The sequence below is a fragment of the Arachis hypogaea genome, chromosome 14 (assembly GCF_003086295.3).
Source record: "Arachis hypogaea cultivar Tifrunner chromosome 14, arahy.Tifrunner.gnm2.J5K5, whole genome shotgun sequence".
Taxonomy (NCBI): Eukaryota; Viridiplantae; Streptophyta; class Magnoliopsida; order Fabales; family Fabaceae; genus Arachis; species Arachis hypogaea.
In genome coordinates, this window is record NC_092049.1 from 17,717,509 (window position 1) to 17,737,703 (window position 20,195).

Consider the following 20,195-nt stretch of genomic DNA (forward strand, 5'->3'; position numbering starts at 1 on the left):
TTTTTCCTAAAGTTAGTGATTATTACTTCTAATATAATTTTTTTAAATGTGGATTAATTTTTAAGTATTTTTGCTAGTAATTTTATATAACATTTTTTTATTTTCTTATTTTAAATATCTTATAACATATAATGCTTTACATTGTTGATTTTACAATTCACCATTTTTACCATCACTTCCTTAAGAGACTTCAATATTTTATAACATTTGTCATCATTATTATGACTTCATATATTGCATTAAGTGTCTATATACATATAAATTATATGTTTTAAAAAGTATAAATAGTTAAGAGAACATTAATATTGCTAAGAAAAGATTTTAGTAGTATGGATTATCTTGTTAATTATTATGAAAATCGAGAAGTGACATCAAAATTGAAAGGAAGATATGTATGTTTAGTTTTATAATAAAATGACACCTACCATAATATGTTTACATGGAAAAATTATAAACAATCTATGTGCCATCACTTAAATATAGAATAATTTTGACATCAATTTTTATAAAATATAAAGAAATGATTTAGGATTTAAAATTAAGAATTTATAATTTAATTTTTTTATTATTGTTACATACTTGATCCAAAATTGGGGAGAAAAGATTTAATTTGTGAATTATTTTCCTTGACAATGTCATCAAGAATAAACATAAATTAAATAAAATATATATCACACTAAAATAGATTAAAAAACTAACAAGAAGACATATAATAAAAGATCCTAAAACAAACACTAATCAAAATTACATGACAAAATATAAATAAATCTTTTATATGTTGTTGAATACTCTCAATATTGTGTTTGTTTTGTTTTACTTTTTTTCAAATAATTTTACCATATTAACCACTTATATCATTTTATTTTTACAAACTCATTCATCACACTATTTTTGCCATACATTTATATTTGGTTCATTTAATTCACTTCACCTAATAGTTATTGTTTATCATGGCCACACTCTCTGTTCCTTTCTTGCCTTCAAATCATGGATGTTTCTAAACTTGACCACAACATCATTATTTAGTTGATTTTAGACTAGGTTGAATCACTGATTGAGAGGAATAGAATGATGTGATGAACAAAAACTAGAACTTGAACTTGAGTGGGTTATGGCCTTGTGGATCTATTGTTTTGAAATTTTATATCTATATATTAAATTCTAAATGTATGTACTTTTTAAATTACATAATTAATAGAGATTGTGCAACAAGAAAACATTTATTGATAATGTCCTGTGATTTTGAATCTTTAGCAGCTCACATAATAGGAGTAGCTAGTTAGGTATTTTTCTTTCAAGAACAGGCTAATAAGAGTGTATTAAATTTAATCTCAGAATTTACAAAGATACTGTCCACAACATGCAGTGCTGGTGACAATGCTGAGCACGAAAGAAATATAATTTTGACAATTTATATTTTGAGGCTTTTGATTTTTAGCAATGGAGTTCTCACATCTGATCAAACGTGTTCACTAGTACAAGAACTAAGAACTTTGTCAACTCTTATGCACCGAACCAAGCCACGTTCTTCTTGAATTTCCAATAAACCATGGTCAAAATGAGCTTACTTGATATCAAAGAAGGTTTCAAGGGTCAAGTTAGCGATAACGGTCGTAAAATAAACTGAATTGTAGGATCTAGCTATGCCTTGTTTAAAATTAATATATGATCTATGTATTTATATGTCTATAGTTTGATTAATATATTGATAAATATTACATTAGCACTGATGAACATAATTGACCATTATCAATAGTTAACATAGAATTTAATATTTTCTCCAGAAATTTTGCAATTTCATTGAAATTGAATATGATATATCTGAATAGTATATTGTTCTACAGTAATTGGTATAGATTATATGGACACTCAACCTATATAGGTTATGCCTCCTTAAAAAACCCCTGTGGACCAAACCCCTTTTGTTGAAAAAAATTCCAATAAAAGAAAAAGAGTACATCAACCATGCATAATTTAAGAAATAAAAAAAAGAGCCCAACAACTTTTATAACCTCATACAACTAAGCTCTAGAATAAGAACACCTTTGGAGTCGACAAGAAGAAGGGGAATGAGTTTCAGCAGAGGCCTATTCATAAGAGAAAACACAGAATTCGAAGAAGAACTGATCACACGAATTTGCTTCTCTCATGACGTGGTAGATAGTGACATCCCACTCAAGAAACATGAACTAATGAATTTCTTCCACAATGTCTGCTAATTTTGGAAAGTCTTCGGCATTGTCATGAATAATCTCCAGAGACACCATGAAATCACTTTCACAAACCACCTTTCTGTATCCAAACTGCCATGCCAACCCCAAATCATGGAGAATAGCTACTAGTTCCACTACGACGCTGCCAGCGAAACCAATATGACTGACGAATCCGGCAATGCAGCACCACATCTGGCTCTTCCTAGATTTCCTCTTGAACTTCTGTTCTTGTGTGAATGAACTTCTAAGGTATAGTTCATCTCTTGCACTGTTGTAATACGCCTTTTCTTTAATGGAGTGAGAATAACTCGGATGTCGAAGAACAAAGTGGGTGGGTACCTGCAAAAGATCTCCGACGCTCAAGTCAATAAGTGTTTAAGAGGTATAAGAATTCTATGATTATAGAATGTTAAACATGAAATAGAACTTATCATGTCGTCCCCTTTGAGATATAGAAATTGGTGCCTTTATAAGCATAAAGTTGATGAATATAATTGAAGTTATGACCGTTTGTCATTAAGTTAGAATAATTGTTATTAAGAGCGTCTTTTACAAACTTAGAATGAAGGTAAATAAAGTCGAGTTATGACTCATAATGCACAATAAATTAAAGACCGAGCTATAAGGTGACGGATCATAGCCCACAAGATTTGTCTGCCAATCATATGATCCAAGCTAAGCTTAGAAAATAAAATGAGTTATAACTAGGTTAAAAGATAAGTGAATAATGATATGGTGAGCCCCCAAGTTTAGTCGGGCTATTATGTCGACACTTATTTAAAAAATAATTGAGTGGTAAGAGTCATTCAATCAAGATAGCTGTGTGGGGGATACTTTTTCGCTTGAGAATAATTTTCATGGCATGCATATAGCTTTTGATTGTATCCGTTTGATGGAATCGAATGTATGATCTAAGGATATAATGATCAATTGTCTTGGAAAATTTTCTGACCCTCAACAACTTATTGATGAATTTCTCGCTCAAAGTAATTAATTATTAAATATTTGCTTTATAGTAAGATTTGTATGATATGAATAATATAAATTGAGATACTGAATATGTATGAAGTTGTATGATATGAATAATATAAAGCTAAGTTTGTTCTCAGATTGATTGAGAGCTAAGTTTGTTCTCGAATTGGTTGAAAGACGATTATGACATGTGAAATATTATGATACGTAAAAGTGAATCAATTCGAATGTATAAAGTACATACTTTATAAAAAAGTTATGATAGATTAAAATTTGATAAAAAGGTATTAAATAAAATTCTAAACAAGATTATTGTTGAAATTGATTCAAAAATTTGAATGTAAATCAAGTTTTATGAACCTGAGGGGAGTAGGAATTATTTTACTCATCTCCACAGCCAGCGCCAATTATTCTTGTAGAGGTTGACGGGTGTATAGCTCATCCACCGGTAAATACTTGTAAGCTTTCTGTCAGGATAAGGTATATGTCGGCAATGAGAGAATAAGGGGATGGATACCTACAAAAGGCACTCCAACGCTCAAGTCAGTAAGTGTTTAAGAGGTATAAAAATTCTAGGATTATACAATGTTAAACATGAAATATAACTTATCATGTCGTCCCCTTTGAGATATAGAAATTGGTGCCTTTATAAACATAGAGTTGATGAATAGAATTAATATTATGACTGTTTGTCATTAAGTCAGAATAATTGTTATTAAGATCGTTCGTTACAAACTTAGAATGAAGACAAATAAAGTCGAATTATGACTCATAATGCACAATAAAAACCGAACTATAAGGTGACGAATCAACTTCTGTCCACGCTGAGTTTAACAGCCCCTTCGGATGGTAGAACACAACGAACTAGCATCCTTTGCAGACAAAGTTACAAACACAGTAAATTGTCAAACTAAACACAACTATATCTAATCTTCATTGTAATATTCAAAAATGCTATCAAGAAATATTTACTTGACATAGACTTCGTTAATGTGATGTGATGTGATGAACAAAAGCTTAAAGTAGAGCTTTGAGTTGGACGTTGATAATGTAATTGTATGCAAATGAAAGTTCTTTAATTAAACCATTGTATATAAAAATGAGAGATAATATGTTGAATGTAACTAAATTTTTTTTAAGAGAAAGTATCTAATAATGTATTGATTTTAATTTAAGAATCCTAACTGCAATCATAATGATTCTCATATTTTAAAAGCAGGATTCATTTAGATTTATTTCTAAAAGTTAGGGATAATTTTATTGAATGTTGAGATTTCAAGAGACCAAACTATATGTTACCTCTTTTCATATAATAAAAAAAAAACAGGTCAATTATATTGACTTCATAACATTAGAGGAAGTTAGTGTAATTGATCTAATAGGATAGAATAAGTGTGTGCTCTAATTTCTTAAATGGTTTGGTGGCCAAGTAATTGTTACACTAAATTATGTATGTCTTTGTTACTTGTTAATTGCAGAATGCTCTTTATGAAGCATTTGGCCTAACAGTTTTGGAACATATGACTTCTGGTCTTCCTAAGCAAAGATGGATCTAGCACTGCATAATGAAAAACTTTTCTTTTTTATTTAAATGTTGTTATACATGGAAGAAATATTCTGATAAGCTACTGACTTTGACTGTATATGGCTTCTGGAAACATGTGTCTAAGCTTAGAAGGAGAGAAACTAGGAGATACTTGGAGATGTTTTCATGGATTATTTGGTGAGTTGCACTACAAAAGGCACTCCAATGCTTAAGTTAGTACTGAGAATTCAGCTTTCCCTTTGAAGATAAAATATCATACCTTTATAGGTGAGATAAAATAGGTCGGTTACGTTTCTATTGATCATCTGAATTGAAGAGCAGTTAATAGGTTTTAATAAGTAATAAATACCTGGTCAGACAGTTATATTACAGGATGTAGTCCATTGAGTCTGATTGTAACATATAACGCCGAGTTATAACGTAACTGCCGAGTTATGACATAAGATTTGTAATGACCGTATCATAGGAAAGCTGAATTCTCAGTACTAACTTAAGCATCGGAGTGCCTTTTGTAGGTACACTCCCCCTTTATTCATACTCTCCGTGACGTGATATCTCTCTGGATGAAGAGCTCGGATCTTTCAAGTCTATCACTTGACGTTGAAGGAAACAACTCGGCATTGACTCTCAGACACCGAGTTACGTCCAAGTTAGTCACACAAAAACAATTGGCGCCTACCATGGGCCTCGAAATAAACACCCTTCTTTCTATAGGCCCCATTTCCTTCCAATGGCTTCAAACTTACCTGCACCTTTGTAAACAAAGGTCGTATAGTAAATCATTAAGGCCCGAAAAAGGCCGATCTATATCTATTTTCCAATCTATATCTGTTATATCTATTTTCCAACTTATATCTGTTATCTCTATTTGCCGATCTATATATATTTTTCCGATCAATATCTGTCATCTCTATTTTTCAATTCATATCTGGTATATCTATTTGCCAATCTATATCTGTTATCTCTATTTGCCAGTTTATATCAGTTATCTCTAATTGCCGATATATCTCTGTTATATCTATTTTCTGATCCATATCTATCATCTCTATTTGCCGATCTATATTTATTATATCTATTTTTCAATTTATATCTGTTATCTCTATTTGATATTTGCCAATCTATATCTGTTATATCTATTTTTTCAATTTATATCTGTCATCTCTATTTTCTAATTTATATCAATAATCTCTATTTGCCGATTTATATCAATCATCTCTATTTACCGATCTATATCAGTCATCTCTATTTGCCGATCTATATCTGTTTTTCTGATCTATATCTGTCATCTCTATTTGATAATTTATATCAGTCATCTCTATTTGCTGATTTACATCAATCATCTCTATTTGTCGACCTATATCTGCCATATCTATTTGCCAATTTATATCTGTTATCCCTATTTGCCGATCTATATCTGTTATATCTATTTTCTGATCTATATCAGTCATATCTATTTTCTGATTTATATATCAGTCATCTCTATTTTCTGATTTATATCAATCATCTCTATTTGCTGATCTATATCTGCCATCTCTATTTGCCAATCTATATATGTTATATCTATTTGCCAATTTATATCAGTTATCTCTAATTGCCGATATATCTCTATTATATCTATTTTCTGATCCATATCTATCATCTCTATTTGCCGATCTATATCTGTTATATCTATTTTTCCAATTTATATCTGTCATATCTATTTTCTAATTTATATTAGTCATCTCTATTTGTCGATTTATATCAATCATCTCTATTTGCCGATCTATATCAGTCATCTCTATTTGCCGATCTATATCTATTTTTCTGATCTATATCTGTCATCTCTATTTGATAATTTATATCAATCATCTCTATTTGCCGATTTATATCAATCATCTCTATTTGCCGATCTATATCAGTCATCTCTATTTGTCGATCTATATCTGTTTTTCTGATCTATATCTGTCATCTCTATTTGCTAATTTATCAGTCATCTCTATTTGCCGATCTATATATTTTTCCGATCAATATCTGTCATCTCTATTTTTCAATTCATATCTGGTATATTTGTTTACCGATCTATATCTATTTTTTTTATCTATATCTGTCATCTCTATTTTTCAACTTATATTTGTTATCTCTATTTTTTCGATCTATATGTGTCATATCTATTTTTCAAATCATCTCTGGTATATTTATTTGCCGATCTATATCTATTTTTCCGATCTATACATGTCATCTCTATGTTTCAATTCATATCTGGTATATCTATTTGCCAATTTATATCTATTTTTTCGATCTATATCTGTCATCTCTATTTGCTAATTTATCAGTCATCTCTATTTGCCGATCTATATCTATTTTTCTGATCTATATCTGTCATCTCTATTTTCTAATTTATATCAGTCATCTCTATTTGCTGATTTATATCAGTCATTTCTATTTGCCGATCTATATCTATTTTTCTGATCTATATCTGTTATATCTATTTGCCGATCTATATCTGTTTTTCTGATCTATATCTTTCATCTCTATTTTTTAATCTATATCTGTTATCTCTATTTGTCGATCTACATGTTATCTCTATTTACTGATCTATATCTGTTATCTCTATTTGCCGACCTATATCTGTTTTTTTATTTTCAAATTTATATCTATTATCTCTATTTTCATATTTATATCAATCATTATCCGAGCTATATCAATCATTATCAGTCATTGTCAAATCTATCATCAGATTTATATCAACTATCTTCCTGACTATGACTATCAACAATCTTCAATCAATTATCCATTCGTGATAATTCTTCAATTCAAAGTCACATCATTTACACATGCGCAATCAAACAAAATCTTCAATCAAATCACCAAACAAAGGTGAATTAATGATAATTCATCAATTCAAAGTCGCATCGTTTACACATGCGCAATCAAACTCAATTTTCAATCAAATCACCAAACAAAGGTGAACTAAGGATAATTCTTCAATTCAAAGTCGCATCGTTTACACATGCGCAATCAAACTCAATCTTCAATCAAATCATGAAACAAAGGTGAAATAACGATAATTCTTCAATTCAAAGTCGCATCGTTTACACATGCTCAATTAAACTCAATCTTCAATCAAATCACCAAACAAAGGTGAACCAACCAATTCATTTTTATCGCCATTCCTGATAATTCTTCAATTCAAAGTCTCATCGTTTACACATGCGCAATCAAACTCAATCTTCAATCAAATCACCAAACAAAGGTGACCTAACGCAATATTCTGGCCCAACCAATTCATTTTTATCAAAATCGTCTCAGCAACTATTCAAATTAACTATTCAGTTCCATGAAAAACCCTAACCGTTGCATCTATTAAATCAACGGTTCAAAATTACATTGAAAAAAACCAAAGACACAATCAATGACAAATACTACTACACTTTCTAATACACATTAACTTAAAAAAACGTCTGAAATTCAAAATATTTTATTCCTTCGTTTAATAAAGCATCTTGAACTGGGGGCTCCAAGGCTAAGCCAGTGGCCGAGTTATGAACTCACTCAAGCAGCTGACTTATAATTCATTAAAAGCTCAACCTGCTTCATTAAAATGCATTCCCAGGCTAAGCTTGGGGGGGATATGATACGGTCGTTACAAATCTTATGTCATAACTCGGCATTACACACTATAACTCGGCAGTTACGTTATAATTCGGCGTTATATGTTACAATCAGACTCAACGGACTACATCCTGAAATAAAACTGTCTGACCAGGTATTTATTACTTATTAAAACCTATTAACTACTCTTCAATTCAGATGATCAATAGAAATGTAACCGACCTGTTTTATCTCACCTATAAAGGTATGATATTTTATCTTCAAAGGGGAAGCTGAATTCTCAGTACTAACTTAAGCATCGGAGTGCCTTTTGTAGGTACACTCCCCCTTTGTTCATACTCTCCGTGACGTGATATCTCTCTAGACGAAGAGCTCGGATCTTTCAAGTCTATAGCTCGGCGTTGAAGGAAACAACTCGGCATTGACTCTCAGACACCGAGTTACGTCCAGGTTAGTCACACAAGAACAAGATTTGTATTGGCAAATGAAGTCTGTCTGTAAAAAAACAGAAAGGGCCAATAAATCTACTTGTAATGAACTCTTTTCTTATAGCATACCACTTTATAGGACATGTGAGAGTGGGGGACCAATCCAAATTTGAAATTTTCATGGTTTTGAGAACTAGATCGAATAGATCAATTTGATGTGTGGCACTTCTTTTTTCTAGTATATTATATACTAAACAAAGATTCAGACAATAATTTTTTTAGGAAAATGTTACCGACTAAAAAAAAGTTGGTTACCATTAATACAAAAATAGAAGACAAATATTAAAAAAAAACCAACATTTTTTCTATTTGTTATTGATACGTTTAATCTCCTTGAGAGAGAAAAGATTAAATAATATGATTAAAAAGTAACAAATGTTACGGCCTTACAAAACCACTTTCAAAAGGAACACCAAGAGCGTTCAACCATTGGTCAGCATTATTGTTAGGTCCACCCTTGAGGAATTCAGCAACAGTGAATCGCATGGCTTCATTCTTAGTTATTATACCACGATATCCCTTCCACTTGATTCTTCCATAAACTGAAGCAGCTGGTCCGGTATTTCCATACTCACAAATATCTAAGAAGCCTTTTATCTCATTGCCAGCATGAGGGGCCCACCCTTCCGGATTAATCCAATCACTCAGATATGATTCCATAATTACTGCTCTCGATCCTTCCTTCCATGGCCTACCCAAATAAGTCTTGATTTGGTATTTGACCGAGTCAAACATTGAATCGGGAACAATCTGGCATTCCTGAATCACAATGCCAGTAGTCATGTTCCTCTCGACGGTGTCATCTGCGACCAACACAATGAACTGAGTTGGCAAGGGCATCCTCACGATGAGCTTGCTTCTCTGGATCACGGCAGGAGATGTACCGAAGATAAAGTCAACTGTTCCAGTAATTTCGCAGTTGCGATAGAATTGTCTATTGGCTTGAACATACAACTGATAATCGTGTATGTGGCAGTTATAAAAAGCTGAAAAATCTCCTACATTTCTGAGTGCAACTACTTAGTGCCCTTTTGCACCAGCTGCATTCTCGAACCTCATGTCCTTCGCAAGAAACATTCCCGCTTTATTCACTACATGCATGCACATTCATTTTATTATATATTAATTAGAGTAATCATTATATATTATGTATGACTCATATTATATATTGTGTACTTGCTTTATTCTGTATTTGCCAACTCTTCTTTTTTTTTTTTCATATAAGATATTATGTCGAGTTTCAAGTGACTAGATAAAAGATGAGTTATACAAATATTTGTCGTGTATGTATATGTGTGTGCCTACGAGAAGATTAAGATTTATATGAAGTTATTTTTATGAAATTGATAATTGAAAATTGTTAAATAATTTAATATATTTGATTAAATTGTTATCTAACTCTTTTTTAATTATTAATTTCACTGAAAATTGCATGTGATTCGTTATTCATATAATAATAAAATAGAGAAAATAAGAAATTACCGAAAGTGGCAGTAAACATGGCCTTGAGGTTATGGGTGACATTGCTCATACTAGCAGTGATAATGGTCTTAGTAGGGCCATCACCATACATGAAAATGTTCATTGCATAAGATGGAACTGTACAATTCTCCTTATAAATCCCCGCCTTAACATAGATAATGTACCTTTCCTGAAAACTCTTTGCCTTTGGGTACGAGTTAATTGCATCCTGAACCGTCCTAAAATTTCCACTACCATCTTTAGCAACCACTACATTTGGAACATGAAACTTCACATCCTTCGCCAACAGCTTACGATCTGAAGAGGAAAACCAATCGGGGAACCCCTCGTTATCAACCTCTTCGCGAAGAACACGCCCAGAAGAAGCAATGGGTTTCATTTCCACATGCAGGCCAAGATCTTCAATGATCTTAGCCAAACCAGTAACAATATCAAGAGTTATGATGGAAACCTTCTCAACACGATCCAAACTCAGGCTTTGTAGTTGTTCTTTGATTTTTCTCTCTCCTTTATTTTGATCCTCAAAAATGTTAATACAAGATTGCTGATATGAGATAACGGCGCTAAGCCAGTTCTTGAGGTCGGGGATTTGCGGTTGCAGGGAGTTAATGTCGTGATTGCTGCGAAGCACATTGCTGAAAAGGTCGAGGCTGCTCAATGCGGACTCCATAACTTCTTTGCAACCATCAATGGCCATCTTGATTCCATTGTCATCTTTGGAGAACTCCTCCTCAGTCATCATCATCTTTAGGGCGGTGGTGACGCCATCTCTGATATCGTTCACAGCGGCATCGATGTATGCTTTCAGGTCGGAAGAAGAGGAACCATCAACTTGGCTTAGAACCTCGCGACAGAGGTTTTGATTCTCTTGTGTGTTACGGCAAATGAGACTCGTGAACCTTTCTTTAGTGTTTTGCACTTCATCAGCGCCATTGCTTTTCTTGTTATTAACGGCCACGATGATCCCGGTGGCAACTCCCGCCACAAGGATGAGCGAAAGTGAAACAACTACTGATACTATGATTTTTCCCTTCTTTTCCATTTATTTTTTATCTTCTTCTTTTTGTGTTATTGGAAAACATTGCAGCACTTTCAAATATTTATAGTCACTCACAATATGTTTGTTGAAACTACTATAGTTTATTAGTTCAGATAAGATTATGTTCAGACATGTTTAGAAACAATTGTCTATTAATAAGGTTAATTAATTGGTATTTTATTACAACGTTGATTAGGTTAACTGGCATTGCATTGTGGTATGACCAAGAATATAAATTGTTTAATTTTAGTACTAAACTATTGGATAGAAAATCCGATAGTTAACAATTCAATATGAAATTAGCTAGTTTCGATCATTGTTAATTTTCTTTTATGTTATTTGATTACAAAAGTGTCATGTAATCAACAAATTTCAATGCAAAAATTCACAGATTTTGTGGCTAACTAAATTCGGTCACAATAATACAACTAATTTTGTAATACATAAAGATTTGCTATGACCCAAAAATGTTTTTGGTTGCTAAATTGATATCTATAGTAAAAATTAGGGTAAAGGATAAATAAGTTCCTAACCTTTTAAAACGTGGAATTTTCGTCCCTCAAGATTGAAAAATACATTTCGATCCCTCACCATGTAAATTCCGTGACAATTAAATCCTTCCGTGAAATTGGTGCTCGAAACGGTAACGGAGATTGCTGAGGTAGAGGGGTGGAGAGTGTGTGTCCGTTACGGTTGCTAAAGTGGATGGGGAACAAATTGTTGGAGGACAAATTGGTCCTTAATGACCAAAACGACGCCGTATGCATCCCCACTTTCATGCCCATCATCCCAAACCTCCTCTTCTTCTTCTTCTTCTTCTTCCATGGCTGTTTCATCGCGCCCTTTCTTCACTTGCACTCCCCATATTGGCTTCACCCATGGATCTTCTTTCCCATACATCAGTCATATCGACATATCGTTTTCTCTACATCTACATTGCAAACAACACTCAAAATCCTCAAGGTTTGAACTATAAATCATAAGTGCATATCCATAGCCATAGTAGTATTCAAATTCTTAATGCTATAATTGTTTTAGTATTCTCCTACCTAGATAAAGCTTCAGCAAAAGATATTTCAGCCTGAGGAGCAAACATGATTGAAGCAAACAATGCTGCGGCAGCAGGATGCCTTGTGGTTTCAATAAATTTTCAAAAGTAAGTAGTTGCAACCAATCTAAAACAATGTCATTTACCTCTTCAATGAAGTATCTAACTTGATCTTGCCACAAATCAGCAGAGTAAACAAGCTTAGTTGTCCAAGGTTCAGCTTCTTCTCCAAAACCCCATGACGAAGTACTATCCCTATCCATATCCCTTTCACCTTCCTTAATCTTAGGGGCAGGGTCCCTTCAAAAGCAAGGGACATTCCTTGGCCTAGAAAATCTAATGCCCACACTTTATTATCACGCCCCAAATCCTTAAGCTGTTTCTCATAATGGAAAGAACCAACACCAAAACCAGGAAGAAAAAGAACATTTGGTGAACCAATGTTTTCACAACCAGCTTTCTCATAGTGTACATTAAGTTTAGGTTTCCATTGCCAGAAACAACTACTTATAGGAGCACCAAATTCACCATTTGAACCATCTGGTAACCCTGGAACTAGAATCTTAGAAGCAGCATGTTCATCAATCCCTGCAATTTCATCTTCACTACCAATCACATAGCCATCAGAAGTTCCACTATAAACCTTGAAACTCTTTAATCTTCTGGACTCTTCTGGAACACTTAGTGACCTATGATGAAATCTCATGGAATCACTTCTGGGTACGGTGTTGGAACAAGAAATTCCATGATTTACAAAGTAGCTTGGAAACCTTGATTGGTGTGAATTGAAATTCTTTTCAACCAATTTTCACTGTCTACACCACTTGGCAGCATGGTGTGGAACCATAACAAAAAATTTTCATACCCAAAAACTCAAATCTACACTAACAAGCCATAGCAAGTGAACTCAGTAGAAATTCAACAAAAACTTTTGTAATCATCATATAAAGATTTCAACTTTAACTGCATACATATTTAATTTAACTTAATTATATTTCTAGCGAAAGAGACTATCTCAGCTGCTATTAAAAGCTTTATATAGTAGAAAAATTCAGAACAAAAAACAATAAATTAGTAGCAGTAGTACTAGTTGTACCTTTTAAATTAATGAAGAAGGTAGCATGAGAATCTTCTTCTCGTTCCGGAAAAACTGGAAAAGTTCAGTGAGGTATTTTAATTAGAAAGATTCAGTTGAGTCAATGGGTTTATTTATTCGTTGCTTGCAAGGCTCTTCTTCTGTGAGACGAGAGAGAAAGAAAGGGCGCGATGAAACTGCCATGGAAGAAGAAGAAGAAGAGGTCTGGGATGATGGGCATGAAAGTGGGGATGCATACGGCGTCGTTTTGGCCATTAAGGACCAATTTGTCCTCCAACAATTTGTTTCCTATCCACTTCAGCAACCGTAACGGATACATCACTCTCCACCCCTCCACCTCAGCAATCTCCGTTACCGTTTTGAGTACCAATTCCACGGAAGGATTTAATTGTCACAGAATTTACATGGTGAGGGATCGAAATGTATTTTCCAATCTTGAGGGACGAAAATGTCCGCGTTTTAAAAGATTAGAGACCTATTTATCCTTTACCCTAAAAATTATCTACCAATTTAACAATTAACTGAAAAATTAGATTGGTTAGACTATTGCTACCTGAAGTGCTTTCATTGTTAAACTATTTCAGATTTTTTATGTTATTTATCAATTTATACGCAAGATCATTTGCAAAATAATATGTTAGAAATATAATTATTTATGTTATGTCTTTTATTAGTCTAATTTTTTTAAAAGAAATAATTTCATGTCATGGTATTAAAATTAAAAAAAATTGATTTTTGTTAGATTTTCAAAAGAAAAAATATCAGCATAAGACAAAAAAAATACTTATATAAAAATTTTAACAAATCTAAAAGAGATTTTTGTTTAAAAAATCTATTAAAAATATAATTATTTATATATATTTTTTTTTGTAAGTTTAATTTTATAAAAGAATAATTTCATCAAACAATGAAATCATTCATGAATGGAGAAGATGAGAAAAGCATTACCAAAAGATTACCGACTTATATTATTAGTTACACAATCTAATTCTTTAATTAGTTACCGAGTATGATTATACATGTGACACATTTGATTATTAAATTAGATAGTAATATATGATATATAATATAGATATATTTTGATTTTAATTTTAATTTTAATATAATTAAAGAATGTCATATTACATATTTTGATTTTTAAATTAGTAATTAATCATTGATATTGATAATGATATATAAAATAGATAGAGTGGTTGAAGGAATGAGAACAATAGAAAAAGAAAGAAGGAGGAAGGGAGAACTCTTTAATTTGGAGAAAAAAATTTGATTTCAATTGCAATGAAGGGGTGACATGTGACACATTTTTGTTGTAAAACTAGTGTATGTTCCCGTACACTGTACGGGATAATTAATAAAAATATATAATTTTTTTATTAAAAGAGATTAAACAAAAAATATATATAATAATTATTACTATAAATATTTTATAAAGTTATAATTAAAATCAAAGTTTAATTATTTTTAATGTTAAAAATATTAAAAATAATTAGTATTTGTCTTAACTGATTTAGATTGATTGAGTGGTCATCTCACTCGTCTACCTAAGTAAGTATTAGAGTTTCGAATTTCGTCTTGTGTATGTAACAACTCATTGGCTATGGCAGACCCTCAATAAATGGAGTTTCAATCCGTGGATGATTAGTTCTCGACCTGTCGAGTTGAAAAATACAGTGAAAAAAATAGTATTTGTCTTGAAAGTAGAACAATTCTCATTGATGATAGCAATACTTATGGAGATTTGCCTTTGTTGAAATTTAACTGTGACAGTTTTATTTATTGGTATCATATTCATTCAAGAAGTCAAACAATATGATCAACGTTATTACCGGTTAAAATTTTATATTTTATGACATGATTTTCAAGCTTTTAAACTTATAAACTTATGTCATTACAAAAACTATTAGATTGATTAATATTTTTTGGTAATATTATCAAAATACCGTAGTTGAATATATTAATTTGTGTAAAAAGAAACTATAATAACTTTTATTATTCAATATATAATTTATTCTATTAAAAAATAAATTATTATTTCTAAATTGGAATATATTTTTTTCTCCATTTTTATATCATTTTATTTGACAATAATTGCCATTAAAAAAATAAATAACTATACTATTTTATAATATGATATACAAAATAATTTTTTTATTTTAAAATTAATTCTAGTTAGTGAAAAAATTTAAAATATTTTCTTACATAAATTTAAATTTAAATTTGAATTCAAAATTGATTAACAACTCACCTTTTTTAAAATTTTAATAACAAAATTAGTTAGGTGCAAAATATTCAGCATTTAATAATTTCAATCATTTAAATTTTAATTACCAAAAATTGAATTAAAAATTAATTATAATTTAATAATTGATAATATATATATATATATATAAAATATATAATATATCATTTAATTTTTTTAACAAAGCTAATGTATAATTTATTGAGCATTGATTTATTATCTAAATTTTTTTATAAACTTTGTAATATATGAAAATAGTGATGATATTTTTTAGTATTATTTAAAAAATTATTCATAATTTTTTATTATGTAATTAACTTAATTAATAACCTTTATTATTGTTTTTCTACCAAAAAAATTATGTTTATATTATTATAGATAATGGTTTAAGTTACTTATTTCGTATGTTAAATAATATAAATGATATTTATATATTAAATTCATCAATTTATCCATATTAAAAGGAAAAAAATTATGCAATAGATCGTATATTATAAAGATTAGTTAATTTACATATAATAATCCTTGATATATGTAGTGTCATGTATACATTAGGAGGATCTATTTAAATTATGTGAGTGATTATTATTATTCACTTTTTCAATAAGATAGTAAATAATATTTAAAATTAAAAAAAAAAGATAATTAAAATTTTTTTAGTTTGATTATAAAATCTATTGTAAGTATACCTAACTTTTATATATACTAAATATAATTATATTTAATAGTATAGTGTTTATTATAGTAATGACTCAAAATATTAAGTTAAGTGAGTAAGATCAATCTAGGTCTATTGTTAGGATCCTAAATCCGAATTAGGTTTATTGTCTTAAAACCCGATGCAGATAAAGTTCACGTGTCCTATCTCAAATCAGCTCAAATTGAATTTTTGTTGTTAGTTAGATATAGTAATAGATACTCGTGTGGGTACGGCGGTAGACCCTTTTCCCGTCCTTCGCTCCCGGTTAAAAAAAAAATCCCCCGTTCGCTCTCCATCTTCGTCGCAAATCCCCCTATTTAATTATCCCTTTAGCGAATGCAGATACCCACAATTATTTATGGATATTCTTTGAAAATTTTTGAAAAAAATAACAAAAAAAACTATAATATAATAATAATAAAATAATCAATTCAAGATAATTTAACACAACTCATAATATATTCATTATAAAAAATAACACTTAAAAAAATATAAAAATATCTTCCAACATAATAACATAATATAATATTTTAGAGCAAAACTGAGCGACATAATGACGAACTTAAGAGGTAGAGAAAGTGAGTTAGAGGAAGAGTAGATACAAAATCAAGGCTAAGTATAAGTCTAAAAAGAAAAAAAAAGTTTAAATTGGAGACAGAAATTAAGATTACCAAATTTAATAAATGAATATATATATATATATATATATCCCCGTTTAGTCCCAGATATATATATATAAATTTTACTGATCCCCATTTAGTTCCAGATTGGCTAGTCTTTTTTTTATCATTCCAATTGCTAGCATTTGTTGGTTCGTAACGTGAAACTCCTCTAGCCACTTAGTAAATTCCTGGATAACCAAAGTTTAATCTATATCATTCTCATAAAATAGTAACACCCTTAAAAACTATTAATCAAAATACATAAAAAATATATAAAACAAAATCATAAAAAATTTTGGCAAAATAAAGAAATTACAAAGATTATAACGGAAGTACAAAAAAAAGAGAAAAAGAAAGTATAAAATACATTCTAATTATATATATATATATATATTTTGGTCAAATTAAATAATTAGTATAATTAATTATTTATAATTAATGTTATTTATTTAGTAGTATAACTGAAACATATTGAAATATCAAGAATAAAACTAAAACTAAATATTAATGATAAAATTAAAAAATTATATTTACTATTTTATAATTTTTTTAAATAAAAATAGAAAATAATATATTTATAAATAAATAAAAATTATTATTAAAAATTGAATATATAGATAAAACAAAAATAAATTATAACTTGTAAAAATATTTTATAAGATTTGTTACACAAATATTAAAATGTATGAACCGTCGTGACGTCACTAATACAAATACAAATCATACAATATAAACAAATATATAAAAGTAGAAATAACATCTTCAAACTAAATCAATGTAACAATAAATGAAAATTTTGTTATTTATCTACTAAACGCGGTAGTAAATACTGGACAAAATAAAAGCATATTTTTTTAAATATATTTACAGATAACTAAAAAATTAAAAACAAACACACTAAACAATATAAAATATCAATGGTAAAATATGACCTAAAAAGTCATTTAAATTTAAAAAGAACATGCATGTGATGAATTATAATAAATTTATATATGAGGAGTAAAAATAAAATAAAAAATTAAAAATAAAATAAAGAGAATAATTAAAAGAAGTAAAAGAAGGTAAAACAAATAATATGTGAAATAAATAAAAAGTATATTATAATAGAAGATTAATATAATCAATGAATATAACAGATAAAAAGGAAAAAAAATTAAAATACGATCTCATTAAACAAATTTAAAGAAAAAATTTTTGAAGAAGAACCTATTAATCAACTTTTATAAAAATATTATAACAAAATTAAAATGTCTTTAACAAAAATAATTCTATTAATCAAAATACATAAAAAAATAATTGATATAAAACAAAATTATAAAAATATTTAGCAAAATTAAGATAAAAAAAATAAAAATAAAGAAATTACAAACATTATACCCGAAGCACAAAATAAAAAGGAAAAAGGGATAGAAAGCACATTCTAATTATATATAATTAAAATATATTGTTGAATTTTTAAATGATTTAATTACTCTGTTGGTCCCTATAGTTTCGCGAAATTTTCAATTAGATCCCTATACTTTTTTTCCTTTTAATTGGGTCCTTGCACAAATTTTTTTTTTCAATTAGATCCCTACCGTAACAAAACCGTTTGATTTAACAGAATATTCCATTCCTAAATTGAATATTCTCTCCATTTTTTTAAATTCATAAATTATGTTTCCCTTTTTATTTTGAGAAAGACAAAATTAACCCTTTACTCTTCCTCCACATTTCCGTCTCCCTCCTCTACTCCAGCCTCTCTCTTTCTCACCTTCATTCTCACCATTTTCGTTTTATCAGAAAAGAAACCAGAACAATCAGCTCCTTCTCTACCATTCCCTCTTCTTCTTCTTTGTCTTCTGTGTTTTTCTCATTATAGGGACGATCGTGGCCGACTGGATTTTACAGCCATAGTCGGAGACAGAAGCTCTGAAATGTCGTCATTATTTGGATTTTAGACATAGATTCGCATTTCTGCAGAGCCTAGGAACTGAAATCGGGAAGCTTTCTCCGTCTCATGCGACAGGGGAACCAGATTTAGGTGAGAAACTAAACAAAGTTAATCAGAGCTGGAACTGGGTGCGTTTGATTCTCCTCATTGCAACCTTGCAGCGGTGAATCCAATTTTGATGTTTGTTTCTATCTGCTGGCTATAGCTTCTCTGATTCATCTCTTTTTCTCTCCTTCCTTACGTTTTCTTCTTCTGCAGGAAATCAAAAACTCGCTTGTTTATTTTCTTCGGTTGCGGTAGTTCTAGAAGGAATTGATTGTTCCTCAAGTGTAAGTTTACGGTGAGAGACATTGATTTTCATTCCCCTTTTCTGTATTTACAACTTCTTCTTCCACCTCCTTGTTCGATTTTTTCACATTGTCTTGGTTTCAGAATTGGGGGAAAACAATTCGAACTTGGAGGATCCGATTTTCAATGTAAAACTTGATTACCAAAAATATTTCAATAATATCTGCACCTCCCTCATTTGTTTGCCATCGTCCATCTTTCGATGCTGACTCAGTGAAGGACTAATATCAAGTATTTAAGAATTAGCTGTGATTGCTCTTTACTTGTGGTGTTTGTTATATTTTCTTATCTTTTGTGTAGCCAGTTAATTGATCAACATAGTTAATGATATTCTAGATATGATGAGATTTCAACCTTTCTTCATCATCTTGGTGTCCCATTTTAATCTCTTTATTTTTTAGGAAGAATTGATTGACTGAGATTGGGAATAAGGAGAAGTTGAATGTTTTAGGGATGTTCTATTCGTATTGTGTTTTTTTTTTTCAGTTTTTTTAGTTTTTTTCAATTCCTGTCTCTCAAGCTGTGAATTCTTAAGTTGTGTGAATTTGTAGTTCAGTTTCAGTTTTGCTTAATTGTTTGCAACTTCTGTTTATTTCTCAAATTATATTCTAAATTTATATTCTAAATTTTGTTGATGGCTATGATCCATGGATTCTTCAAAAGTAAGGATGTATTGTATTGCACTCGTATCTTTTAAAGAGTATTTGAGCCAAGGGGGTTTGACCGATAGTGAGCAGAATGTCATGAATGGGGTAAGTTTTCTTCTCTCTTTTACCTAATTATGAATCAAAACTTTGTACCTCTAATTGCATGTAACATAGCTGATTAGAAGGGCTAA

The 20,195-nt window shown here is 30.2% G+C and overlaps 1 protein-coding gene and 1 pseudogene across 1 annotated transcript; both read right to left on the reverse strand.

Moving 5' to 3' along the window:
- Positions 1-2,189: 2,189 nt before the first annotated feature.
- On the reverse strand, positions 2,190-11,334 carry LOC112742341 (pectinesterase/pectinesterase inhibitor U1-like). The gene is made up of 4 exons (XM_025791578.1): positions 10,293-11,334; positions 9,848-9,901; positions 9,201-9,751; positions 2,190-2,552 (listed from the first exon to the last, which is right to left on the reverse strand). The coding sequence occupies exons 1-4, from the start codon at positions 11,332-11,334 to the stop codon at positions 2,190-2,192; spliced, it is 2,010 nt and encodes a 669-aa protein (XP_025647363.1).
- A 1,152-nt stretch (positions 11,335-12,486) lies between these two features.
- Positions 12,487-13,242, reverse strand: LOC112742342 (pheophytinase, chloroplastic-like; annotated as a pseudogene).
- Positions 13,243-20,195: the final 6,953 nt, after the last annotated feature.